The sequence below is a fragment of the Mesoplodon densirostris genome, chromosome 13 (assembly GCF_025265405.1).
Source record: "Mesoplodon densirostris isolate mMesDen1 chromosome 13, mMesDen1 primary haplotype, whole genome shotgun sequence".
NCBI classification, from domain to species: domain Eukaryota; kingdom Metazoa; phylum Chordata; class Mammalia; order Artiodactyla; family Ziphiidae; genus Mesoplodon; species Mesoplodon densirostris.
Genome location: NC_082673.1, coordinates 56,117,100 through 56,144,884, shown reverse-complemented (window position 1 = coordinate 56,144,884; position 27,785 = coordinate 56,117,100). Strand labels below are relative to the sequence as shown.

The following is a 27,785-nucleotide window of genomic DNA, read 5'->3' as shown; positions in this document are numbered from 1 at the left end:
GAGTTGTTAACCCTGTAGAGACAGCCCCAGGGACAGTCCCTGGTCATCCCTAGACTACCATATTAGAGATACAAGTTTGGATTAAGTTTGAAGCTTGACTCAGATGGTCTTTGACCCTTGGCAGTCAGCATCCTAAGTTGGATCTGTCCCAGGGTCCTTTGTCACATCAGGTCTCCAGATGAGCTTTCAAACATTGCAGAGCCTCTTACAGAGCCAAATTCCTGGAGTCTAGCTGGTATGATAAGTTAATTTGTACCTAGAAATGAGGACACTGCATCACAGAGGGATAAACAACTTGCCTGGGCCCTTCCAGCTAACAGTAGCAGTGAAATTTGAATTCTGTGGAGCTAGTCTCAGCTTGGATTAGACTTCTCCTATCCAAGTCTTGACCTGACATTTAACCATTTCCCTGGGCCAAGGGCATGTCAAGTGCTGCTTTCTTTCCTTTAGGATCTTATACTTCCAGAGTACTCCTTTGGTCAAATGGGCCAACAAAAGGTAAACTAGCAAGTTTTCTAAGTCAGAAATCTGTGCCTTTCAAAAGAGGGAATATCTGTGGCTTTACTGAAATAAAAATAACAAGAACTGATGTTTCATGCCAATTTTAGAAAAAGGTGAGATGCAAATATATTCTACAGAAATTTATTGAAGGACTTGCTAATGGCTACCTTCGACACTTTTAAACACTTCCGTTAATGTGCACATGACTCATGAAGCAGAGAGTAAATCACACAGAAAAATAAAAATGACACCAAAGAAACAAGCAAATGGCAGGTAGCAGCTATCCAGAACTGCCTTTGTAAATGTCGGAAGTTGCTGAAATTAAATTATTAAGAAGAAAGAATGTATGACCTCCTGAGCTGCCACGGAGTTACTCACTAGTCTTGCAGTGACATGAGGTACAGATGAGATAATACATGTGAAAAAGCACTTTGAAAGGATAATTGTAAAACCGTCAGTCATGTTATTTGTTTTTAAGGAGTTTTGGAATGCAGTGAAGACCTACATTGGTGGAAATGGGCACAGTATGCAAATGTGGAAGCAGATGTGAAACAGGGAGGGATGTGTCAGGATGTGAAACAAAGACCATATTGGAAATAACACTGCCTCCACAAAATGGAATACTATGCAGACTCTGAAAGAATGAGGCCGCCTTACATATAATGATGTGAAACATTCTCCAAAGATGTTCTGTTAAGTAGAAAAAAAGCAAAATACAGAAAAATGTGTATAATATGCTACTATCATTTGCATAAAAAACCAAAACACAGGGCTTCCCTGGTGGCGCAGTGGTTGAGAGTCTGCCTGCCGATGCAGGGGACACGGGTTCGTGCCCCGGTCCGGGAAGATCCCACATGCCACGGAGCGGCTGGGCCCGTGAGCCATGGCCGCTGAGCCTGCGTGTCCGGAGCCTGTGCTCTGCAACGGGAGAGGCCGCAACAGTGAGAGGCCCGCGTACCGAAAAAAAAAAAAAAAAAAAAAAATGCACTCTGACACACACCTGCCTAAAACATATCTGAAAAGAAAACCTCAGGAACCAGCAGCAGTAGCTAACTTTGAGGAGGGGACCTAGTGAGCCCCAAGGGTGTGAGAGAGATTTAACTTTTCACTGATCCCTCTTGTGTGGCTTTTGAATTTTTTACCATACGCGTGTGTTACCCATTCAAAACTAAATGTTCTAAAAAAGAAATTTAATTGACACTAGATACAGTTAGATGAGATAAAGAAATGACTGGCAGAGGAACTCAGTATAGATAAGAAATCTGGATTTCACAAAAGTAAATTGGAAGTCTCTGAGACTTTGAAATTGTATTCAATGCGTTTATTCTACTTTACTATACCAAGTTTAGAAAGGTTTTTTTTTTAATTCCTTCTTCCTAGAAATGTAATATTGAACAATTATCTTATAAGACCTTTTTTTTTTTTTCCAAAGAAAGGACAGAGCTGACCAATAATTTTGTCCAGGTTCTTATGTATGGTTTTTAATATTTTCCTTTCATTGAAATGCTTAATAATGTATATTGTTTTCTTTTAAAAAATTCTCATTAGAAAATAGCTTTTAAATTGTGTATATGATTTCTGTCTTCACAAAGTATTACAGAATAAATCGTTGCATTAGAGTAAGCTTATTTTATAGCTCCTACAATACCATGAATAGCTATTGTCCAGCTTGTGTAAAAAATCAAATGAATTCTCAGAAACTAGAGTTCAAAACTCTAAGTCATTTGGTTAAGAGCAACAGGAAATTGATGTCTTCCAATTGTGAGATTTTATAGACACACCAAATTGTTTCAGGTTGGAGTGAATGCTGGTTGTAAATTATATACACAACAATGCTGACCTCAATGGTGAAACAGGTTGAATTATGTTTCCATGTGTGCTATCCAGAAAATGCTACATAAACCAGTTTTTCTCAGGCTGCTAATTATTAATAAATAAGCAGTTTTCCATGTTATTTGGAAGGCAAGTCCCCTTCTTCTGTGGCCACTCCTCCTCCACACATTCCCTTCCTCCATTATTACAGTATAAGTAACGTTAAGGTGATGACAGTAACACATTCCTACATAGGTTTATTATGTGGTATTTTACCAAGCTATCCCTGGAATTCTAGATTTTAAATTGGATCAAATAAATCTTACAGCAGAGTCATCTTTCACCTTGGTTATTTCTGCTAAAAGGACTCCAATAAATGGCAATGATTAAGGTATTCATTTACCAGACTTTCAAAGTGTAAAATACCTAAGTTTGTGTGTGTAAAGGACCCAAAGATGACTAGGTGCAGAGTAGATCATCATCAGGTGATGGATTTCCCCACTCTCTGGGCTCTGCCATCTAGATCTAGATGGATCTAGCTTCATCGTGCACTTACTGGTCCACGTGGAAACAAACAGCCAGGTTGGATGTGTTTTCATGTCTCCATATGCACGCGTTCTGATCTTCCCCATCTTTGAGGAAAGCTTCTCTGAAGAAGCCAGGATTCATCTGGAACAACAGAGAAAAATCAGAATTTATGTCCTACCACATCCATTCCCTAGCCCTTATCCCCCTTTAAAGGTAATGCCGTCAGGTGAATGCATGATGCTATCTGGGGATGGTTTGATGAATCGTATTTTAATAGACATGGACCTTTACAAGTAATGCTTAGTCTATAGGAAATGTTTACATAAACAAAAAGGCTTAAATGTCCCTTTCAACTTGTTTGTCTTTTCAATTTTATTTAAAGGTATGACACTGGCATTTGCAGGAACATATTTATTGGTGAACTTTGCTCCAAATATAACTCAGGATATCTCTGCAAGAACAGTACAGTATTACGTTGTTGGCTGGCAGTTCATGACCTACGGGGTAAGAATTCTAAAAATTTTACTGTTACAAAGGCAGTATTATCTAGACCACTGGTACACGCAGATGCTGGAAAACTAATATAATCTTTTCTTCTCAGCATTAATATCTCATTAAAATGTAAATATATTTGACCAGTACTAAAGTATTTCAAACACTAAATCAGCAATAAAAGCACCCCCATTTCCCAGGTATTCTGTCCTTGGGGGTGACCTATCACTGGAACAATTTCCACAATTTAATGGAGTTTAATCCGGCAAATTCCAGAGCAACATATTTTAGGACAATTCAGAGTAAAAATAAACAAACAAAAAAACTCTCTTCCCAGGTCAAAGGAAAGTACCTGAAGACACATTTTACTTCCCTGAATTTTATCCAAGATAGGTATTCCCTTCAAAAAAGCTTTCTGGGCTTCCCTGGTGGTGCAGTGGTTGAGAGTCCGCCTGCCAATGCAGGGGGCACCGGTTCGTGCCCTGGTCCGGGAAGATCCCACATGCCGCGGAGCGGCTGGGCCCGTGAGCCATGGCCGCTGAGCCTGCGCTTCCGGAGCCTGTGCTCTGCAACGGGAGAGGCCACAATAGTGAGAGGCCCGTGTACTGCAAAAAAAAAAAAAAAAAAAAAAAAAAAGCTTTCTTTGAGACCCATGCAGTAGTCTGTCTTAGGAGAAGCAGACAGCGGGTAGGACAATACTGAGAGATGTGTAAAAGAAAGAACAGAATGAGCTGATGTAGAAATTGGAAGCCACTAATTGGGATATTTTATTTGATGCAATGGCTGTATCCGGTGGGTATAGAGCAGTGGTCCCCAAACTTTTTGGCACCAGGGGCCCATTTCGTGGAAGACAATTTTTCCACGGAGCGGGGGGTGGGGGTGTGGTTCAGGCAGTAATGCGATGATGGGGAGCGATGGGGAGCGGCAGATGAACCTCCGCTCCCTCTCACGCCGCTCACCTCCTGCTGTGCAGACCGGTAGAGGTCTGAGGCCCGCGGGCTGGGGACCCCTGGTACAGAGAATGTGATTGAAATGGTTGGTATGTAACTTGTTATGGAAGTCAGTTTAGATTGGAGAATAAGAATATTCTAGGAAGGGCAGGCAGTAAGAAGAGAACTGGGATTGTCTAAATGAGCATTTAACCAAGAGCCGAATTGGTAAAATATCAAGAGTTGTGAATTCAATAAAAATAACCAAAGCACACAGAGTCAAACATTTTTAGGGTTAGAAGTGACCTCAAAAAACTATCTGGTCCAGTGCTCTGCCATTAAAACGGGTAAAATAGTATGATCCTGCTGTATACCTATTATTTAAACGTGTGACATTGGCATTTGCAGAGACATGGCGAACTTTGCTCTCAGTGTGATATAACTCAGGATATTACAGCAGGAACTGCATGGTATCACACTATGGTGTGGCCCTTCCTAGTCGTATGACAAGAATCCTATTATTTTACCATCTCTGATATACAATTCTGACCACTGGGACACAAGTGTTTATAGGGCTTTTCTTTTTATAGTTTCTCACTGTACTTCTTTCTCTTACTCAACAGAGACACTGTTTAGAAACATTCCTCATACTCTACACTCCCTTTAATAAACTATCCTATTTCCCTTCTAAACACCACCAAAGATTTATCCCCCTCCACTTTCTCAGCTCCTAGTCACTCCTCACTCGTCCTAAGCTAGTAGACCCCTCCCCACGAATTACCAAGTGGAATTGCTTTTTTTGGTCCTGATTCTTCTTGAGCCTTGTGCAGCACTTCCTGATGGTCCACTCTCTTCTCCTTGCATCTTTCTCTTCCCGGGCTTCCTTGGTTTGTTTTCCCTGTTTCCTCTTCCTCCTCTCTGATCAGTCCATCCCAGGCTCTTGGTAGGTAACTCCTTCTCTTCTGCCATCCACTCTTTATCTATTTGTGCTACAAACTCGTCCAGGGTTTTCTAGGGTGATCTCATTGCCCACTCCACCACCATCATTCTTTAGAAAGACTTCCAAATCCAGACCTGCATCTCCTTCCCAGATCTCTTCTAAGCTGCAAAGCTATGTTCTCATCTGTCTACTTATTACTCGTTCCTGCTTGGGTGTTCCATAGATTCCACAAAAGTAACATCTCAGAAACTGAACTCAATATCTTTTCCCCTAAACTCCCTCCTCTCTTAAATTGGAAGGTTCCCCTTACCCCTGCCCTCCATCAAACCTTAGGATTGGTCTTCCCAATTCAGCGTAGGTTTCCTCAGGTCCGTCATACTTTGTGTCTCCCCCTCCCCTATTTTATCTTTCTACTTGTCCACCATACCCAGTCCTTTAACTATTAAGGCTTTCATCAATCAAATCTAAGCACTAGAAGGGCTCATTGAGCATCTCATGATAGTCTAGACTTGATGTCCTACCAACACATTATTATTCTTTGCCTATAAGCAAAACAAATTCTTCATCCAGTAAGAAAAGGGTCACAGAGTCTGTGACCAGAAAATTAAAAGCCTGAGCTGAATCCTTTGGAGATTAAAGATGCATCAAGACTTATTTCCTGGAATAAACAGCATTGTTTGATGATGATGTATTTTATATCGTTTTAACACCATAGAAAACATTTTAAAAGAACAAAACTACCTTTTTAAACCTTATAGTTCCACAAAAAAAGTACTCTGAAAATAATTGCATTTTTCCACTTTCCAAAGTTAGCTCTTAATTCATTCATTTATTCACAATTCATTCAACTTATTAGCCACCTAGAATACAGAGAATTCCTGAAGCAGGAATTTTATAGTCCTGGGAGAGACCCATATTCCTGTAAAATAATGAAAGTATATTTGAAAGTAAATGTTGCCAAAAATGTAAATAATTCCAGATATTTATAAGATAGCATAAAATAAACCCTTAATAAAGTCACATTTGGATAACACTATTGGCATTAGACTCTTAGGGGAATAGATCTATATTATCTCAGTTTATCTCAGTTTGGAATTTAATCCATTATATGTTGCATCTCTAAAGACTCTAGAAGTTATCAATTACATACTAAGATCTTGAGCTGAGGTTTGGTTTAAATCTGTTAAACATCTACGTAATTAATATTTAATCCTTCAACGTCGCAGATTCTGTGCTTTTTCTGCAAACCATAATTGCAAAGATCATAATTACAGTAATTAAGACGATTCTTTGAAGTACATTCCTCTAACAGTTTTTGTATTACACCAAGTATAATTGCAACACCTGAACTGCCTTTCGGGACTGATCAAATAACTAATAAAATGAATAAAAATATTTTAAGTCTGAATAAATTTTACATGTCTCAAAAGGGGATTGTAAAGTCATATTACAGACTAGTTAATAGCATCTCCTTATATCATGTGTTGACCTGTCCCAGGTCAATATCCATTTTCCCTTTAAGGCTTACATGAAGTCAAAGCCTCAGAAACAAGGCCCGGGAGCCTATCCTCTGAGCTGGGACTCTTTTGGTCAGGAAGAGGATTTGAGGAGCCTGGTGTCTACTGGCCAGAGAGGAATGAAGTGTCCTTTGCTCACCCACTAAAACAGACTTTCCCACCTGCTGTTTGCCAAAAAACAAAGAGCAATCAAGTTTGCAAGGTCAAACCAGCTTGGAGAGATGCTATAAAACATACATGGCCCCCTGAGAAATTCATCATCTCCATCAGCAAGTTAAAAACTGGAAGTCCTTTAGGAAAGAGACAGGCTTAACCTTGTTACTCCTGCCCTGCCCAGGCTTATATGACCACGAGGCCCTTTTCTTTTTTTTTTTTTTTTTTTTTAAAGAAGGTCATTTTATTATCATCTTATTTTTACTAACACAACTCCTCAAAGATAATTATGCAGGTAATGTTCTCAAGTCCTCACTTCAGCTTCCATGTGGATTTTTTTTTAAGTATATTCTTCTACATTTGCCTTGCCTTATGCATTTTTTTTAAGATGTTGGGGGTAGGAGTTTATTAATTAATTTCTTTATTTTTGCTGTGTCGGGTCTTCGTTTCTGTGCGAGGGCCTCCTCCAGTTGTGGCAAGCGGGGGTCACTCTTCATCGCGGTGCGCGGGCCTCTCACTATCACGGCCTCTCCTGTTGCAGAGCACAAGCTCCAGACGCGCAGGCTCAGTAGTTGTGGCTCACGGGCCCAGCCGCTCCGCGGCATGTGGGATCCTCCCAGACCAGGGCTCGAACCCGTGTCCCCTGCACTAGCAGGCAGATTCTCAACCACTGCGCCACCAGGGAAGCCCCCGAGGCCCTTTTCTTGAAGGGCCTTTTGTTGAGTAGCAACTATTAATGAACCCACATGAGCCTCAGTTAGTTCGGGTTCTTTGGCAGGCTTGACTGTGGCTGTTTTGCCCACCCAGATTTCCCCATAGACTATTCAGATGGAAACCTCTCTTGTGAACACAGAATCCTTTACAAAATAATCTGCATGGTGCTCATTTCCTCTCCACTGGACCAAAAATTAAATCAGCCGAAGCAGGGACCCAGCCTGTCGATTGGTGTAATTCTCTACCCCGAAGCCGACTATTAAGTTGGCCTTTCTGGCAAAAGCTGCTTCAACAGCCCACCAGCAGGTGTTAAAACCTGAAGGGAGAAAACTATGTGTGTACAAAGCCTCCGTGTCCGTTGCATGAGGTTCATCTGCTTTGTTGTCTGTATGTAAGTAGCACTCGCAGGTCTGCGCTAGGATACACTTTGCGGCCGCAGTAGCCAACCTCACCGAGCAGTCTGAGCCCTATGCCCACTCCAACCATGTTCTGTCCTTCATCTGCACAACAGCCCTAGACATTGGCAGATGGAGAAACTGAGTTAGGGAGGTTCAGTAACTTGTCCAAGGTCACTTAAATACTCAGTGGCAGAGCCAGAATTCAAAACCGGGTCATCCACTTCTGGGGTGCACACTCCAGTTCATTTCCCCACACAGCTCTCCAAGCAGAATTAATACAAGCTGACCTCCGAGTATCAGACCTTTGTCCAGGCTTGGCCTTAGAGAGAACCTTTGCAGAGCTCATTTCTTTTGGACAAGGCAGCTATATCAAAGGCTATACTTTCAGAAAGAACTCGGTGAGAGAAAAGGAGGTGAACACAGGCTCAGATTCTGGTAGTAAGACTAGGGTTTCCAGTGATGAAATTTTGTGTATCTCTTCTGTCACATGATCCCATGGACTGCTAGTGCTCTTTTTACCACTGAAAACAGGGTGATGCGTGCCTTTAAATGAAATTGGAGAATGAATCCAGAAAATCCAGAATAATTCAGAAAACTCTTCCTGAAAATTTTGTTCCTCTGGAAAGACTTCAGGTACCCAAACCTGAATTAGTTTCCTATTGTTTCCATAACAAATTGTCACAAACTTAGTGGCTTAAAACAACACAAATTAATTTTCTTACAGTTTTGAAGGTCAGAAGTCCAACACAGGTCTCATGGACTAAAATCAAGGTATTGGCAGAGCTGTATTCCTTGCGAGCGCCCCTTGGGGAGAATCTGTTTCCTTGCCTTTTCCAGCTTCTAGAGGCAGCCAGCATTCTTTGACTTGGGTCTTTCTCATGTTACATCTCTCTTTGACCACAGCTGGGAAGGTTCTCTGCTTTTAAGGACCCTTGTGACTACACTGGGCCCACTCGGATAATCCAGGATAATCTCCGCATCTCAAGGTCCATAGCCTTAATCACATCTGCAAAGCCCCTTTGCTGTGTAAAGTATCATACACACAAGTTCCAGAGATTAGGACGTGGACATCTTGGGGTGGGAGGGGGGGCATAATTTTGCCTTCCAGAGCTGTACCACTTAACCCTTCTGAGCCTTGGTTTCCCCATCTGTAAAATGAGGACAGTAGTAGTGCCCACCTCCTGAGGTTGTGAGGATTCAATGAATTAGTACAAGTAAAGCATGTGGCAGGCATGCACTAGGTGCTGTTTTTATTTCTGGCCTCTGAGATAGCAATCAGCAAAGCAGCCTCTTCCTGGGTCACAACAACCTGCAGAAGTCACAGCTTCTTTGATATTGATTTTTTCAGAGAGGAGAGAAAATGTTACTAGAAAAGAAAAAATTAACATTAACTCATGCTGCTTGAATATTTTATTCCCGGGAGCTCCGTGATCTCTTGCCACAGGACAGAACCCAGGGCAACTGCAGTCATTCTGTGAATAATAGGAACTCATGTTTTATAGATCTGAAGCCACAGAGATAGAGTTTGTAAAAAAAAGTCATACATGATTTTCAAAACTGATAACTACCATCATCCCCCCCCCAAAATGTTAATAATTGGCATGCTAACAGATTTAGCTAACATGCTCTGTGCCTTAGTGCAGGAAGAGCTTTCTTCCCTCCAGCCACAAACACAGTGGTCCCGAAAGCTGCTGGGAGCTGTCTGTAATTGTATCACATGAGAAATGGACAACTGTGGTGGAGGGGAGACCAAGCCGAGAGGGATGTTTCGGTTTCGATGGCAGCTTTCAGGAAAGCAAAGAGATAGGAGTTGAATAGCTTGATTAAATTAAAGGTCTGGCAAATAAGTGCTACAAGGAAGAGTTAAAATGATTGGTTTAATTTGCCAGGAAAAGAAAAGACTAAGGGATGAGTTACTCTTCCTTATTAGATGAAACGGTTTTTAAATGAGGAAGATGTGGTCCTGCTGCTTTCCATGCCCACAGAGGATTAAAGGGAGAAACAAACCAACAAGCAAAACCTTGAGTTAGAACAGAAGAGACATGTTTATTTACGGCTCCATAAGTAAAATGCAACCCTGAAAGTAGTGAAGTCCCTAACTCTAGTCATTTTTAAGAAAAAAATTAATGCTGGTATTTTCACTTGTCCAATGTAAACATTCATATTTATGATTTCAGTCCAGAGATACTGTCTCTTTGGGGGGAGAAAAAAAAAGCTATGCTTCAGGTTATCTTAAGGACTACAAAAAAGAAAAAAAAGCTAAAACAAAAATAAAATTGAGAACTCAAAATTATACTAGTTTTCTTAAAGGTAGGAAATTTTTAGACATTCAGTCAGTTAATACTTATTGAACACTCAGTTTATTAGACATTAGGCTTGTTTTTTGGCAAGTTGTTCATAATAAATTTGAGGTGTAATTTACTCATTAATTAGGAAAATACTTATTGAGTGACCAACAGTATTCCAGGCACTGGAGGCAGAAAAGGTCCCTGTTCTCATAGAGCAGATGTGCTAGTGGGAAACAGACAAGAAACACATAACCACACGAACAGGTCATGATAAAATACTCCACAGTAGCCACCTGAAGTTGGGGTTGTGATGGGATGACTGGGTGGCTCTGTGAGATCAGAACGACCTGGGAAGATCTGTCTGGGGAGCTGAGTGACTAGGAGTCATTGTGCAAACAATAGCTCAGGGAAAGAGCATTCCAGGCAGGACAAACTCTTAGTGCAAAGGTCCCAAAGCTGAGCAATCTGAGGACCTCAAAGGACTCAGCGGGGTGGCAGGGGTTGGCGGGGAGGGCTAGGCCATTTGTGGCTGGTGCAGGTTGGACCATCCAGGAGCCAGCCGTACAAGATGATGAGGTCCCAGAAGTTAACTGGGACTTTGTAATCCAGGAGGGAGAGCGGAGCTTATTCTTAACGTGCTGGGACGTTTAAGCAAAGGAATGACTAGATCTAATTTCTATTTTTACTACATGTATCATCCTGGATGAATCTCATAAACATAATGCACAGTGAAAAAAAAGCAAGCGAGTGAAAGCAAGTATAATTCCACTTGTATAAAGAACAAGTGTGCAAAAATAAACGGCGTCATTTGGGGATACGTAGAAATGTGATAAAATATAAAGAAAATGAATGGTAAACACAAAACTCAATGTAGCGGTTCCTGGGGAGGTTGCAGGAGGAGGGGAGTGCAATTGGGAATGAGAGACTTCACAGGAGTGATGGGTGCTGTTTCTCAGGTTGAGTAGAGGGCACAATGGTACTTGTCACATTACTGTAAATACCTGATATGTATATTCATATATACTCTCTATGAGTGAAATATTTCATTATCCAAATTGTTTTTTTTTTTTTTTTTTGCGGTACGCGGGCCTCTCACTGTTGTGGCCTCTCCCGTTGCGGAGCCCAGGCTCCGGACGCGCAGGCTCAGCGGCCATGGCTCACGGGCCCAGCCGCTCCGCGACATGTGGGATCTTCCCGGACCGGGGCACGAACCCGTGTCCCCTGCATCAGCAGGCGGACTCTCAACCACTGCGCCACCAGGGAAGCCCCCAAATGGTATTTTTAAATGACTCCTCTTGCTGCTGAATGTCTGGATTGTAAAGAGGCAAAAGTCAAATCAGAGATAAAGTAGAAGCTGTTGCACTAGTCAGAGAGGGCGGCGAGGAATGAGGGAAAAGGAGGAGTTTTCAGCTTGTGCAGCAGGGCACGAGGTGATGCCATCTCCTGATGGGGTGGAGGCCCAGGAGGAACAGGTAGGGAAGGTAGGCCACCAAGAGTTAAGTGTTGGGGACTTCCCTGGTGGTGCAGTGGTACAGAATCTGCCTGCCAGTGCAGGGGACACGGGTTCAATCCCTGGTCCAGGAAGATCCCACATGCCACGGAGCAGCTAAGCCCGTGCGCCACAACTACTGAAGCCTGTGCATCTAGAGCCTGTGCTCCACAACAAGAGAAGCCACCACAACGAGAAGCCTGTGCACCGCAAGGAAGAGTAGCCCCCGCTCGCCAAAACTAGAGAAAGCCCGTGTGCAGCAATGAAGACCCAACGCAGCCAAATAAATAAAGAGTTAAGTGTTGGGACTTCCCTGGCAGTCCAGTGTTTAAGACTCTGCGCTTCCACTGCAGGGGACACAGGTTCGATCCCTGGTCGGGGAACTAATATCCTGCATGCCACATGACGCGGCCAAAAAAAAAAAAAAAGAGTTAAGTGTTGCCCATATTCATGTGTTATGGCTGTTATGCATGTGTCAGACTTCTCTGTGACCCAGTGGTTAAAAATCTGCCTGCCAATGCAAGGGACACAGGTTTGAGCCCTGGTCCGGGAAGATCCCACATGCTGTGGAGCAACTAAGCCTGTGCACCACAACTACTAAGCCTGTGCTCTAGAGCCCTTGAGCCACACTACTGAGCCCGCATGCCACAACTACTGAAGCCTGCGTGCCTAGAGCCCATGCTCCGCAACAAGAGAAGCCACCACAGTGAGAAGCCCGTGCACCACAACTAGAGAAAGCCCATGTGCAGCAAAGACCCAACACAGCCAAAAAAAAAAAAAAAAAAAAAAAACGCATGTGAAAATGTCTGGTAGACAACTGGATAAATGAGACTGGAGTTGGGAGGTCAGGACTGGAGATCTAGATTTGGGCATCATTGCCATGTAGGTGACGTTAAAACTCTGGGTCTGGATCACTAAGTCTCCTTATGCTGCTCTCATATATTTATAATTGTCTTTAGGAGCTCCAGTCATCCTCAACCCTCATATGATAGTTGTTGCAAAAATCAAAAAGAGAAGTGTGACATTCTGAAGACTTCATATAGAATAATTTACACTTTACTCTTTTTCATTTTTTTCATTTCTAGATTTTAGAAATACTAATTTTCTGCATTCTCCTATATTTCCATAAAAGAAAAGGAATAAAACACATTGTGATTCTGCTAACCCTGGTGGCACTTCTAGGTAAGGATATTTTTTGTTTTCTAATTATCTAATCTAGCCATGCTAAATCATAAAAGAGTTTAAAGGAAAATATTTGAGCATTCTATTTTTTCTCATTGTTTCTACTTTTCAATTCTGATCTATAGAAACTGAGTCTCAGTTATGCAAATTATACTTTGCATGTCCATTGCTGCAATTGATATATGTTTAGTTTTTAATATATTTAAGGATTTTTACTTCTTGATCATTTTATTTGCTCTCTGACAATTTGGGGATTTTTTTTCTTAGTAAATAATTGAAGAATATTAAAAGAGAAACAAATGAATAAACCCAAATGAAACTTTTGTATCAGAAGTTATCTAGGCCTATCCTGTTTACATTTAGAAAAATAAAAAACTTTAAAACATGGCTAATATGAAACAAATGTGAGCAGTATGATTTTTCTTGAATACAACATTTCTTTCATTCATTATTTAACTACCCATTTCCTTTTTTTCCAGAGGCACCTTATAAGATTTGAAAACTGATGCTTACATAAGCCCTCTATATATTTTTAAATCTATTCTCCCTCCCCACTCCTCTGTATCTCTCTCTCACACATATACATATACATAAATAGATATATAGATATAGATATAGATATCTCAACACTAGGAGATCTCACTAATCATTTGGGAAATTCCCTTTTCAAAAATTTATTTATTATTCTTTCTTTGCCTAAGATGACCCATCCATCACATGTTGTTTACTCTAACTTTGTACATTGTATTTATACCTTTGAGGCAGCTGCAGTTCCCATGTTCATGAGGTGCTGGAGGTTTCATTTCTTCATTTCATCAACTCTCCTTTGAATTGGAAGATTTGCATTTGTGATAGTTACTTATAGAAACAAATTTACTCTAGAACATGTTCAGGTATGTGGTTGATCAAAAGAACAGAAAAGAAACTTTATATTGTTTTCTTCCAAATTACCAGGTAGGGAGAACAAAAGCAAACTAAGAGAAAAGATGCACATTATGTAGGAAAATATTGAAAATAAAGGAAATTTTAAATAGGAAAGTAAGATAACAGAATTAAGACCATACATATCAGCTTTGATCATAAATGTAAAAGGGGTAAGTTTACCAAGTAAAAAAGAAATATTTCCAAATTGTACTTCAGAAAAATTCCCATATTGATTTTGAAAAAGATTGTGAAATTGGATTCAGCCAGTTTCCTCTGGTTTAGCTCTATAAGGGTTATTGAAACAGCACCCTTTCTGACTGGCCTCTGCTGGTTGTGAAATATTTTGACTTCATACATAAATTTCATCTAAACAAGGTAACTCAGATTGAAAGTAAAAGAAAGCAGAAGGTCATTATATTACCATCTAAGTTAAAATCAAGGCAGAAGCACTAAATGCAACAGAGGATCCTGGAGGCTCCCCTATTGGTATTTAGTTGCTAATCAGGGTAGGACTGGGGCTTGGAAGGAGGAGGCATCAGGGGACAGGGGCCCTCAGTAGACTGGGCAGCAGCTATTTCAGAAACTACATTAGCATAAATATAAGAGGAGTAGGAGACTTCTCTTAGCTCATGGAAATAAGGAGACAGAAAAATATGTAAAATTAGAGAAACTGAATGCTTAATTTTGATCTGGCAGCTCTAATGTTGAACTCTAAATCCAGAAAGTAGAGAATACACCTTCTTTCAAGTGCCTGTGTAACATTTACAAAAGCTGATCTTATAATTGGCCACAAAGAAATTTTTGATAAATTCCAGGAAGTTGAAATAGTACAGACCACATTTTCAGATCACAGTGAAATAAAAACAGAAAATAATAACAAAAATAGAACCACTAAAACCGTACCACCTGGGAATGTTAAACACTATGCTTAAACTGCAGCTGGGCCAAAGCAGAAACCACGATTTCATTACAGCATATATTTCTTAAATTATTATGAAAACACTTAATATTAAACCTATAGTTTATGACTAATGCTATATTCAGAAGGAAATTCATTGCTTTAAATGTAAGTCAAGTAAGTACTCAACTCAAGAAGTTAGGGGAAAAAAGCACAGAAATAAAGCTGAGGCAAGCAGAAAGGATCAATTAGTAAAGATAAAGGCAAAAATTAATGAAATAGAAAGCAGAAAAGCAATGGATCAATAAATAAACCCAAGAATCAGTTCTGAGGAAGAACTAGGAATAAACTGAGAAGGCTGACTTTTAAACATGGGTCAGCATAATTAATGTTGGGCAAAAATCGTACTGTTATAATCATGAAAATAATACATGTCTACTGCTGAGAATTAAGAAAACAGAGAAAGACAACAAGAAAATATAAAATATTTTAATATAAAATATTAAAATTCATATAATTGAGCACTGCAGCATAATATTATGGGAGTGTGTCTGGTCCTCTGTAGTAGTTTACCAATAGATTTCAGAAGAACAGTGGCTGTCAACACAGTAATTGCCCTTTAGGTGATTTTCCTACAGAAATTGGCAGAATGATATACAAAGATTTGTATTCAAGGACATTCATCACAGTTTCATTTTTAATACCAAAAAAATGGATACAATCAAAATATCCAAGAGTAAGGAATTCCCAAAAGGCATTCCCATTCATACAAAGGCTTACTCTCCAGCCAATAAAAATCATACTTTAGAAGAATAATTACTGGCATAGAAAATACTTAATGGTGATGGAAAATTGGTTCCTAAGTAGTATATACTGTATGATTCACATGTTATAATATATTTGTGCTTAGTGATAGAAAAATAACTACAGAGTCTCAAATGTTAAAAATGATTTGGGGATGAGTGTTGAGATTACAGGTGATTTTTATTTTTCTTTCCAGACTTTTCTGCATTTTCCAAATTTTTGTAAGTGGGCATGTATACTTTTTATAGTTTAAAAAAAGAGTTTAAAGTTTATTCATAATCCCATTGCCTAGATAGCCACTAATAGTATCTTGATGTAGTTTCTTCTAGCCATTTTTTTCTGTGCATATGTAAGTACTTTCTACTTTCACATCTACAGCATTAGAATGATACTGCATTACAATTTGGTATTCCCACCCATCCTCATTAACCACCCCCGCCCTCCAAAAAATTTAGAAGTACTCAACACCAGCTTAGAAATACAATAAACAGTGATTAATCAGGTGGTGATTGTGCATGCTTTGAAAATATAGTGATTAATTCTAGCAACTGATAGTTGGTTTAGCTGTTTAATAAAGAATTCTAGTTTTGTTTTTGTTTTGTATTTAAGTAAATTTAACATCAGATGGTGGTTGAATTAGGTGGCCTTTGCTACCCTGAGGTTCTGAGGCGAAGGAAACAGTGTGTTCAACTCTTTCTCCGTGAATGATCTCTTTTGGAAACCTGGCTGTTCAGACCACAAGCCCATCACCACATTGTGCTCTAATTTCAAGCCAAGTGCTTAGGAGGAAATCAAGGTCCCTCAAGAGCTAACCTTATAAACTTAAACCATCAAGTGACATACATGTCTATAGGTATTTTACATTTCTAGATGAGCTAAAATATGACTATTTTCATAATCTATAGAAAATATGTAAAATGACCAAGCCAAAAAACATTTAAGGTGAAGAAGGGCCCAGCTGTAAGGGCCTCTTTTTTCAGATTGGGAGTTTGCTTTTAGAATTTATCACCTGGTCTCCTCTGTTAATTATGACTTTTAACAGAAAGAAAATGCCTAATTTGGAAGTACGCCCTGGTATCCTTCAAGTCAAAGTATATTTTTAGTTTTTGGAAAACTAGGCTTTTCCTAGTTGGCCATCACCTGCTATTTTAAACATTATATATATATATATATATATATATATATATATATATATATATATATATCCTTTTCAAAAGCTAAAAGGAATAAAGCTCAGATATATTACGACCAAGTAGATCAAAGATAGTATTTCTTCTTCACACTGCCTTTGACTTACAGATATTTGATTTCATGTAAAAATTATTTTTTAACTTTCTGTGGGTTTCAGCTAAATTATGGAATTATATGCAACAGTAGTTTCAAGAGACCTAAGACAAAAAGAAAACTCTCTTCTTCCTACAGAAACACTGTGTTTCCAGAAAATTCTTCCTTGCTTTCATTCTAACATAACCTTATCAAATCACTTTTTCCTCATTGCTGTTTGAAACATATGAGGAACTTGTTCTCATAGTGATAAGTTCCTCTTTAGCATAGAAAATAAACAGACATTGCTTGTGTAAATCTTAGATTTAGGGTCGACTCTGAGAAATGAATACACAGCTCTGTCCTGCTTACTATTAACGTCCTTGTCAAAAAATATTTTTAATGAAAACTTCTAGGCGTTTACTAACAAAAGGGCTCATACGTAGACTTAGTAGAACTCTTAGTAAACTCACGGAGTGAGTTGCTTTTCACTTTCCAGTCTTCTCATCTATTTGGCTTTAAATTTTTTCAGTATAGTTTAATAGTTATTTTCCCATTAATGTCACAGGGGCAATCTGCCTTTTCTTATCTCCTCCCTTCATTATTTTCTTCCTTTCCCGTCTACTAGTAATTATAGCCTCCACAGCATCCTTTCAACAGTGAGGGCTGGAAAATAAGCATCTTGCTCCAAAGATAAGCACTCAGTCACACAGCAGATCTTTAGCTGATTTAAGCAAATGGAAAGACCACAGCTTGAGCAACAGGACTACTGCTTGGCTGGCATCACAACCTACCCTACACCTCTCAGGGCAGTCTTCATTCTTAAAGCATAATAGGGGTATTTACTACTCTACCATGTAAAGTAAAGATACTTATTTGTAATTCTATCAAAGATATGTATTTTATGTGTGTTTTGTGCTTTCTTTTTCAGCCTCATTGACTGTTATTTCAGTAAAAGCCGTCTCAGGCATGATCGCTTTTTCTGTGACGGATAAAATGCAACTAACTTATCCCATCTTCTATATCATGTTTATCATCATGATAGCATCTTGTGTTTTCCAAGTCAAGTAAGTTAGCTCTTACATACTCACTGCTCTTTCAATATTCCTGTGCTTCTCTGACCATTAATCTTTATTGGCCTCAGATGATAATTAAAATTAGATGCAACTGATTTCTAAGGGTGAGGGGTCTATGCTTAGCCTCAGCCAATATCCCTGGCTTTATCCTTCACATCCAATAATAAGTTTTTACGAAGCATTGCCTTCATGTTTTGTGAGTTCTAAAGTGTGGCCATAATCCAGCTAAGTGCACTTTGATACTTTCCTGATGCTCTTCTGCTTGTAATTAATATCCATCGCACACAGGTTGTCATTAGCAATAAATCAAAGGGGCAGGTCCACATCCAGGATTTCATTCTAAATATAGGAAATACATGAACCCTTCACCTTCATTTCTTAGCTCATACTCATTAATTGCCCAGAGATGGACAAAACCAGACGTTTGGCCGGGAGGGAAATCCTTTCCCCAAAACTTTGCATCTTTAGCCAGAATTTTCTTTGCACCCACGGGATTGCAGAATGATTGTTTTACATTTCTCTTGGGACCTCACAGTGGTGATATGGAACATTTTTAATTTCTGCTCTTCTCTCCCCCCACCTCCATCTGCTCCAATCTCTTCCCCTCCATTTCACATCATGATTTTGCCTTTGCTGCTAGGTTCTCCTGAGTCCACCAGAAAGTTTTCTGTTTACCCCAAAACTGAGCAGCAGCCCAGTGCCAGCCAGGAAATCAAAGCCCAAATTTTGGAGGAGAGCAGCTCCTTCCTTAGGTGCTAGAAGTCAAGGCTAATTGTTACGGGTTGAACATGGACCCTGTTACAAGGAGTGTGTTACAGGAGAAATCCAATGTTCTGTCACTGTTTCATTTGTCATAAACAGTTTCTTTTGTTTGTTTATAAGACCAAGTGTGTATCTAACACTTGAATCATGAAACTGTTCTGTTTCACCTCTCTTCTGAATTAATCGGTACAGTTACAATAGCTTTCAGAATTTAGTGATTAGCATCATTATCTTTAAACTCTGCTTCACGAATTTAAAAGCCAGATACAACTGAAGGTAAACTACATTCCTATCACCCTTGTTTCAGTCCCTGCACTTCTCACCCTAGAACTATGTGACCACACTAGAACTGTAGAACCATGGTTCTCAGCCCTGGCTTCCCATTACAATTCATTACCTGAGGAGGTTTGTATGTACATATATGTATACATGCACATATATACTTACATGCCTGTGTACATGCATGTGTGTACATGCATGTACACACACACACATAGAGGAACACTTGGGCTCTACTCACAAATTTTTTTTCAATTGCTCTAGAATAGGACCTAAACATTAGTGCTTTTTAAAGTGCCCAGGTGATGTCAATGCAATGCACTGCTTCAGCAAAGGTCTAGTCCCTGACAGGGCTGCACAGTGCAGTTGTGGGAACCTGAACCATGTTGGCGGCCAAAGTGGGAAGCTGAGCTCCCACATGTGCTCTGCAGCTGGAGGGCTGAGCATTGTTTTTGAAACATTAAACATTCCTTTACTTCTCCATCTTCTTTCTTGGCACGTGGCATGTCAAGGGATAGCTATACCATTCCCCAGATATGATATTTAACAGGTTCTAAAGTCTATCCTAATGAATCAGCCCCAGTGTGATACTGGTCCAGCAGCTTGAATCGCTTCCAACTCAAACTTCTGTGGCCTCCAAATATGATTAATTGCTTTTCATTGTTACTGTTGTTGGTTTAAACAGACCGTAAAACCTGACATCTGATCTCATACATCAGATGCATATAAGCTATGACTGCTGATTGGAAATGCCCTTTTACTGCACTTCCTTTCCCTTTGTAGTTGTAGCTAAAGAACATGCATTTCTCGATGTTATTGTTAACTTATTTTTGAGCGTCTCTTAAAGACAGAGCTTCAGTAAGTGCCTTCTGCTCTAGGCTCCTGAATCAAGCCACAAAACTCTACAATACAGCGACGGTGGTGTCCATTAACCATACTTTCTTTACAATCAGTGCCATTATTGCAGGTGAGTTTTGGCTTTCTACGCTGAGGTGATTCTATCCCCATAACAAGCATAAATGAGGTCTCCCTCAGAGTAATGAGAAAATCGAGGAATATTTTAGTTATAAGGAATGTATAACCCACATCCTCCTAGCTACCACCCAGTGTCTGAACTTCCTCCATAACGTCCTCTAGGAGAGGTTATTCTACTTTGTGTGAATGTTCCTCAGTGCTCTCTGTCCCCCGAGACAGTTCAGTCCTGGTTTGAATCACTCTAATAATTTGGAGAGCTCTAATTATTAGAAAGTAGTCCCCTGTATTGGAACTGAAATAAGCCTCCCTGTGAATTCCAGATGCTCATCTTAGTTCTGCTTTCTGGAGTCTTCTCCTTGCCAGCCCTTCTGATAATCAAAGCGCAGGTCCTCTTGTGTCCTGTCTCTGGACCAAACATCCCCAGTTCGATGAACTCTTCCCTCCCTGGTCCTCACCACCTGCATCAGAGAGAGGGGTCCAAAAATGAATCCAGTGTTCCAGGGAAGGCCAGACAGATGAGAATAGAAACTACTACCTTTGCTGTTCTGGCCTCTATTTTTCTACTATTGTAGTTTTTTTCTTTCTATGATTAATTTTTTAAATATGTCAGACACAATAGTGTTAAAAAAGTATAAATTTGAAATTTGGTCCAAACAAAAATACAGTAGATTCAGGTATATCATTGGTAAGTTTGGTACTGGTATACCTTAGTTCATTGGCTTATTAGATGTACTTACTACCTTGTCATATTGGGACTTCATTTCCCAATGCAAAGTTTATGTATTTGGAAGGTAATTAGGTATTATCTGTTGCCTAATGGACACATCTTTTTTATTTCATGGCAAACAGGGTGACTGCCAAGGGGCAATTTTTTAATGTAATTAATGCATTTTCTGTTTCCCAAAATTGAAACATACTTTTAAAGAGAAAGATTTTATCTGGAAACATCGAATTTTTTTTAGCATTTTATGCTTGTTGACAAAAGAAAGTAACAAAAGATTGTACACTTGTGTGCCCCAGAAATATTGAAAAAGGAAAAGAGCAAGGCCAAAAACATTTATAGGCGTGACATACAGCATAGTAATTAAGATGACTGTGCTAAAGATGTGTAAAACATGTAGTTCCCCTGAAAAGAAGGTTTTATAGGAGGACCAACAGGGCTGGGTCTGAATACTTAGCACACCAAGTAATTGATGAATCAGGGAAGCTGGAACTTTCTGGGAGTGATAATAGTTCACCTGATGTTACTGAAGTGTGGAATGGAGGTGAAGCTTCTTGACTTACTTCTCCTCTTTGCCCCCATCAAAAAATATAGCGTGAAACGAAAATGAGATACCGTATTTTGCCTGCTAAATTAGTAAAGCTTTTGTTTTGCTCTTTTTATCTCAGTAATCAATGCTGACAAGGCTGAAGTGTTGCAGGCAGTCTCGTGGAGCCGGGTACCATGGTACCGCCCTCCTAGAACTGAGTGTCATAGTTTTTATCAAGAGCCTTAAAAATGTTTCTACTCTTTGATCCTACAACTCAAAAACAAAAAACAAATAACCCAATTAAAAAATGGGCAAAGGACTTGATTAAGACATTTCTTCAAAGAAGATGTACTTGTGCTTGGCCAACAAGCACATGAAAAGATGTTCAACATCACTAATCATTAGGAAAATGCAAACCAAAACCACTTCACACCCATTAGGATGACTACTAGCAAATAAATAAATAAAATAACAAGTGTTGGCAAGTATATGAAGAAATTGGAACCCTTGTGCACTGTTAGTGGGAATGCAAAATGGTGTAGCCACTATGGCAGTTCCTCAAAAAATTAAGCATAGAATTACCGTATGATCCAGCAATTCTACTTCTGGGTATATGTCCAAAAGAATTGAAAGCAGGGACTCAAACAGATATTTGTACACCTAGGTTCATAGCAGCATTATGCACAGTAGCCAAATGTCAGAAGCAACATAAGTTGACAGATGAATGGATAAAGAATATGTGGTGTATACATACAATGGAATATTATTCAGCCATCAAAAGGAAAGAATTTTTGATACATGCTACAACATGGATGAACCTTGAGGACATTATGCTAAGTGAAACAAGCCAGTCACAAAAGGACAAATACTGTATGATTCCACTTATATGAGGTATCCAGAGTAGTCAAACTTACAGAAATGGAAAGTAGAGTGGTGATTGCCAGGGGCTGGCGGGAGGCAGAAATGGGGAAGTTGTCTAATGGGTATAGAGTTACAGTTTTACAAGATAAAAAGTTCTGAAGATTGGTTGCACAACAATATGAATATAATTGGCCCTCTATATCAACAGTTCTGCATCTGTGGATATAACCAACAGTGGATAGAAAATATCCCCTCCCCTCCAAAAATACCAGAAAGTTCCAAAAAGCAAAAACTTAATATGCCGCATGATAGCAGCTATTCACATAGCATTTACACTGTATTATGTATTATAAGTAATCTAGAGATGATTTAAATATTTGTGGAGGATGTGTGTAGGTTATATGCAAATATTATGCCATTTTATATAAGGGAGTTGAGCATCCTCAGATTTTGGTATCCACGGAGGGGTCCTTACAACCAAATCCTGTGGGTACCAAGTGACGACTGTATACTTAACACAACTGCACTGTAAACTTTAAAATGTTTAAGATGGTAAATTTTATGTTATGTGTATTTTACTACACTTTTTTTAGTTTTTGCTCTGTTTTAACAGAAATTCCTCTTAAAGCGACAACAACAAAAAATCCTAAAATACTGGGAAAAAATATGTAGAGAAGTTTATTGACACTTTACAAAAGCAAAACATTTGAAACAATTTAAAATGTCCTTCAAGAAATGAATATTATGGGGCACCAGCTCAGAATAACAAGAAAACATTAAATGATCACAAGGAAATGTGTAATAACATGGAAAAATGCTTCAGAAGTGTTGATTTATTCAACAAATATTCATCAGAATGGGACATGGCTTATTCCTGTAGGAAGTTTATCCTCTAGGTGAGGAGATAGACTTCAGACTGAGAAAGCCCCTGTCTTGTTCCCAGTGGTATCTGCATCACCTAAGCAGTGGCTGGCACTTAGGACTCTCAATAAATACTTGTCCACAGGGTAGCAAGGCTAACACCACACACACACAAATTTGATTCCAAGTAATATATAATTTAAAGATAACTTATTTAGTAAAAACTCTACAAAGGCTTTGGGACCATAGCCCAAGAGGAAATCATTGAGACTAACAAGGAGAGAAGAAAATCTCATCAGAGTAAAGGACACATCCACATTTCCCTTCACCCAGAAGGAGATGGGAGAGGGGTTGGCAGTGAGAAATGGAGCTGGGGTAGCACATCAGCAACTTCCACTGCCTGAATGAGCATGTGCCAGACCCACAAACCGCAGGGTGTTGCCAAGACTGACAGCATGGGGAGCATCTGGCCGGAAGTGCAAGCGCTGTGTCAAAGGCCCAGAGTCCACCCAGATGCACAGGTCAGGCTTGCTGACCCCAGGCTTAAAACTGTGGGTGGGAAATATCACTCGAGTTTTGTTTTCTTGCACATGCCAGGGGGACAAATCTTGGACTGGATAAGAAATTTCTGTTGGCAAAAGCTATGTTAATGGTGCAGATTTTTTAATCATGATACTTACATTATATAAAGTCTAAAAATCTGTGTTTTTTTGGAATCACTGAAAATGTTAGTATGGCATGCAAATATTTTTAAACTACAGGATGTGCATTTTAAGGGTAACTATACTTAGAAAAAATAATATATTAATTTGAAAAACAATATGTAGCTATTGTAAATATTCTTACCCTAAAATTAATGTTATCTATTTCTATGGTAGGTATCATATTTTATCAGGAATTCCTTGGTGCAGCTTTTCTCACTATATTTATATATCTTTTTGGGTGAGTAAATGTCTCAGAAGTAAGGTATGTGAAATCCTATTACTTTTATGTGAGGTTTTTGGCATTGCACCTGAGGCATAGAAAATTGGAAAATTATATAAGAAACATCAGTTCCCCGAGCTCCTAAAAGAAACATATTTTTCAACTTAACACCCTACCCAGGGCTCAGTGTCTCTGTGATTTAAGTATCTCTCTGAGGGTTCTGAAACATTGGGGATTTTCTCTTCCAGCCAAAGTCAAGGTAAATCCACTGGCCCTTGTAGCTACTCCACATTTTTATACTCTCTCAGACCTACCCCACCCTTGGGAACCCCTAGGTTAGATCTCAATCAGGGAACCACAGATGCCTCTAGGATCACCTAGAACAAAAGACCAAGACTGGGGCAGATCCCTACCTTTGGACCTAATAACATCAGATTGGTGCCATCCCTCTCCTGTGTCTGGGTGCCCAGCTCTAACCCTGCCTAGAGATTTGGAGGACAGTCACTGCTGGCATTCTGGCAAACAGAGAGCAGAACTTTGACAGAATATCGCCAATGTATCAATTCTTCCATTGGTTCCAACTGGCACTCTATGAATGCTTAGTTGCTTCTTGATGTGGTATCCTGCATGACCATTGTTATGCAAACTTGAGCCCAGACTATTTTCAGTGTAGAAAATCATCTATCTTGAGAATTCAATCTCATAAGATTTTTGGGTGAGGCTAAACTTCTGGGATCTGGAAACTATGACTATTCTTATGGCCAAGGACAACAAAATATCTTAGAAAATTAAAGAATAAATTATTTTTTGCTCGTGTTGCATGCCAGTAATGAGTCTGGGCATGCATGGATAGAAAATGAGACCTAGTGTCTACCCAAAGGGTTTAGAGCCTAAATTAGCCTCCAGATGGTAAAAACCTGAAGCAGAGACTTATTGGAAGCTGCCCAGGTCTTGGTTCTGGGGACAAATATTATTGGCTGTAGCAATTAAGACAAGTTCTAGGCAGCTTACCATGAGAAACAGAAAGAATAAAACCGGTGGAATGTATGTCATCCTGTAGAATATGGAATTCAGTTATTTAACACTGTGTGTTCTTTCAGTGATCTTGTGTTGTTTGTTACCATTATTCTTACAGGTGTTTTCTGTCATTCCTTGGTGTGGTTTTGGTCACAAGAAATCGAGGAAAGGAACATCTGCCACAGTCTTACATTGATTTTGGACATGTCCCTGGTAATAGAAAATTTTATCCTTATAAATTAATCATTGCTGGTATGATTTGGGGTGTTAAATTAATATAAAACATAATTCTTACCCTCAAAAACATGTACATTTAATGATGAAACCAGAGGTGATAGTTTAACTGTAAATGTTAATAATCATTTATTTGACTCTCGGCTTTGCACAGAACCCTGGGGTTAGAAAGGAACTGATCCTGTTTTCTTGATTTGGATGATGTTGCGAATTTCCTTTTTAGGTTTCTTTAAGTTGGAAAAGGGTAGGGAAAGGAGTAGGAGTGGCAAGAACAGACCCTTGCTGCTTGGAGAGCCTTTCAGGGAACATCTAAGGCCAGAAAGTCAGGTGCTCAGACGGAGGTGGCCTGTGCACTGTAGGGCCAAGAGAGACGTTCTTCTCCACCACCTGAATGTGAGCTTCTTCCCCTCTTCCTTACCTCATTCATCCAGAGCGGATGCATCGCTGTCCCAGCTCTCCACTCTCACTGAGACTAACTAGCTTCTGTCACGTAGACAACACAAGCCATAACCAGAACAAAGGAAACAGGCTGCAGTGTCCCCACCTCCTCCCCTGCACACCACCCCCTACAATCTCCAGTTTTGCTAGGGATCTGGGGTGACCTCTAGGTTTCTAGACAAGGAGCAGTGATGTTCTCACAGCTTCCTCTACCATTCTGCTAGGACCAAGCCTTTGAAGCAAACACCATTAAAGCCTCATCCCTACGACTGAGAAAATACGGCCCTATGAGTTCTGTGTTCTCTTTCCCATTCGAGCCATCTTATCAGCTAAGAGCACTCAGTGCAAGAATTGGCATTCGTGGCAAGGGTGTGTGTTAGAGATGCCTTGTATGGTTAGGGGTTCTTTGGTAGGGAATAAAGTTTACTTCTTTTTAACTCTATTTTTCATTTCACACAGCCCCATACATAGGATCAGTAACAGCTTTAGAAGCCACTATGAAAGACTGTTTTTCTCTGTTGTTATATGCATTAGACTAAACATGGACAAGGAGACAGAACACTGGGGAGAGAGGTTTGGATATGAGTGCATGCTTCATGTTAACCTCCTGGCTGATCCGACCTGATTTCCGTGCTCAGCATGGTAGACCCTGGGTGGGAGACAGCTCGGTCATGTGGACAGCAATGATCACACATCGAGGGGCGTGGAGTTCCGTGGGCCTTTCTTCCTTGACTTTTATCTCTTCTATTTAGAGGGTGACCACCTAGTATTTTTTAAAGGGAATAAAATGTGGCCTAGATAGAGGAGAATTTATTAAGACTTATTCTGCTGAAAGAGCTCAAAAGATTCTTTGTGATTATTATCTCCACAGGGAAACAAACATTGGACAAAATACAACCAGATTCAAACGGCTTATCCTATGGAACTTTGCCTAATGGAAGTGACTCCACAAAGAGCCCAAGTGGAGAGAAGAAAGAGGTCTGAAATGCCGAGAGGGATGGCTGCTGGCCTGTTATTCGATACCACCTTTTAAAAAATTGCACATGTTCAATTTGTGTCAGCAGCTATTTTATGCTGACATGTGCTCCCATTTGTTTCAGTCCTTTACCCCACCTCCATGTCTATGGACTATCAGGGCCTTCCTAAGCTTTGACAGTCTAATGTTTTCATGGAATGTGATTTGAAGTGTTCCCCCACACCCTGGACCTCTCCCTAGTGATCATCGAACTGGCTAGATCTTAATTAGAGCCTGGCTGCCCAAGCAGGAATGTCACACAAAAATGTGCGTTCACGATTTGGCTGCAGAACACATCGGTTGCTTTTCCCATACAGCTTGCAAGGTCAGTTGCTTTGTTTTAAGGGGACACTTTAGCCCCAGCACCTCGCTCCTAAACCAAAGGTTTGAGAGCACTCATTTTTCCTGAGACACCTTTTATGAGCCTCCTCCAAAACATTTCACCTTCCTATTCCCAAACTGAGTGGTGAATCATCTTTTCTGAAAACTAGCCCTATCACAAATATCCTTTGAAAATTAAGGGTGTCTTTAAATTAGAATTTATACCCCATTCTATGATGGGGTATACCAAAATCAAAAGACCTGGACTGGTGGACTTTTTTAAGCTTAAGAAAGGAAAAAAGTAAGAATTAGTACCAATTTTTTAAATAAAAATGTAATAGAATGGTGATGTTTTCTTCAGCTGTATGATCCTATTATACTTGAATTGAAACTGAAGACAAACTTCATATACTATATACTTCATATAGTATACATATACATATACTTCATTTACTATGCCTTTATTTGTTTAGATCTTGTAATTTATCAAGTGGGTTTTTATGTTTTAACTTTTAACACGTCTCAAAAATCATATTTAAATTCTTAGTGATATTTTCACTAACACTGTTTCTTCCTCAAGGCATTACTTCAAGCTTTAGAATAAAATTCTTCTAGGTAAAAGAACAGTTATGATTAGAGAACTGGATTTCAGCCTTTTTAAATCTGTAGATATAGAACACAGCAAAGGGGTCCAACCTAAGTCTAGGGAGGAAACCCAGGTGCTACCATACCCCGAATGGCTCTTCCACTGCCATAGTGACATAGCTACTAAGATACATTTGCAGGTAGAGTCCATAATCATATCTGTTATTATTTATGAACTCCTAATATTTAAATGAGAAGAAAAGAGCTAGCTTTCATTATCACCAACACCAAATAATAAGCCCCCTCCTTAATGACATTTCAAAACCTTCAGATGACTTCTGACAGGCCAGTCCAA

General features: G+C 39.6%; 1 protein-coding gene across 1 annotated transcript in view; it reads left to right on the top strand.

The window, feature by feature from the left end:
- Positions 1 to 26,493, top strand: part of NIPAL2 (NIPA like domain containing 2) — a 71,418-nt gene extending 44,925 nt beyond the window's left edge. The window contains exons 5-11 of the mRNA XM_060116324.1: positions 3,224 to 3,345; positions 12,847 to 12,943; positions 17,764 to 17,899; positions 19,828 to 19,916; positions 23,775 to 23,838; positions 24,956 to 25,050; positions 26,381 to 26,493. Coding sequence (XP_059972307.1) covers positions 3,224 to 3,345; positions 12,847 to 12,943; positions 17,764 to 17,899; positions 19,828 to 19,916; positions 23,775 to 23,838; positions 24,956 to 25,050; positions 26,381 to 26,493 — 716 coding nt within the window. The remainder of the gene's footprint in view (positions 1 to 3,223; positions 3,346 to 12,846; positions 12,944 to 17,763; positions 17,900 to 19,827; positions 19,917 to 23,774; positions 23,839 to 24,955; positions 25,051 to 26,380) is intronic.
- Positions 26,494 to 27,785: the final 1,292 nt, after the last annotated feature.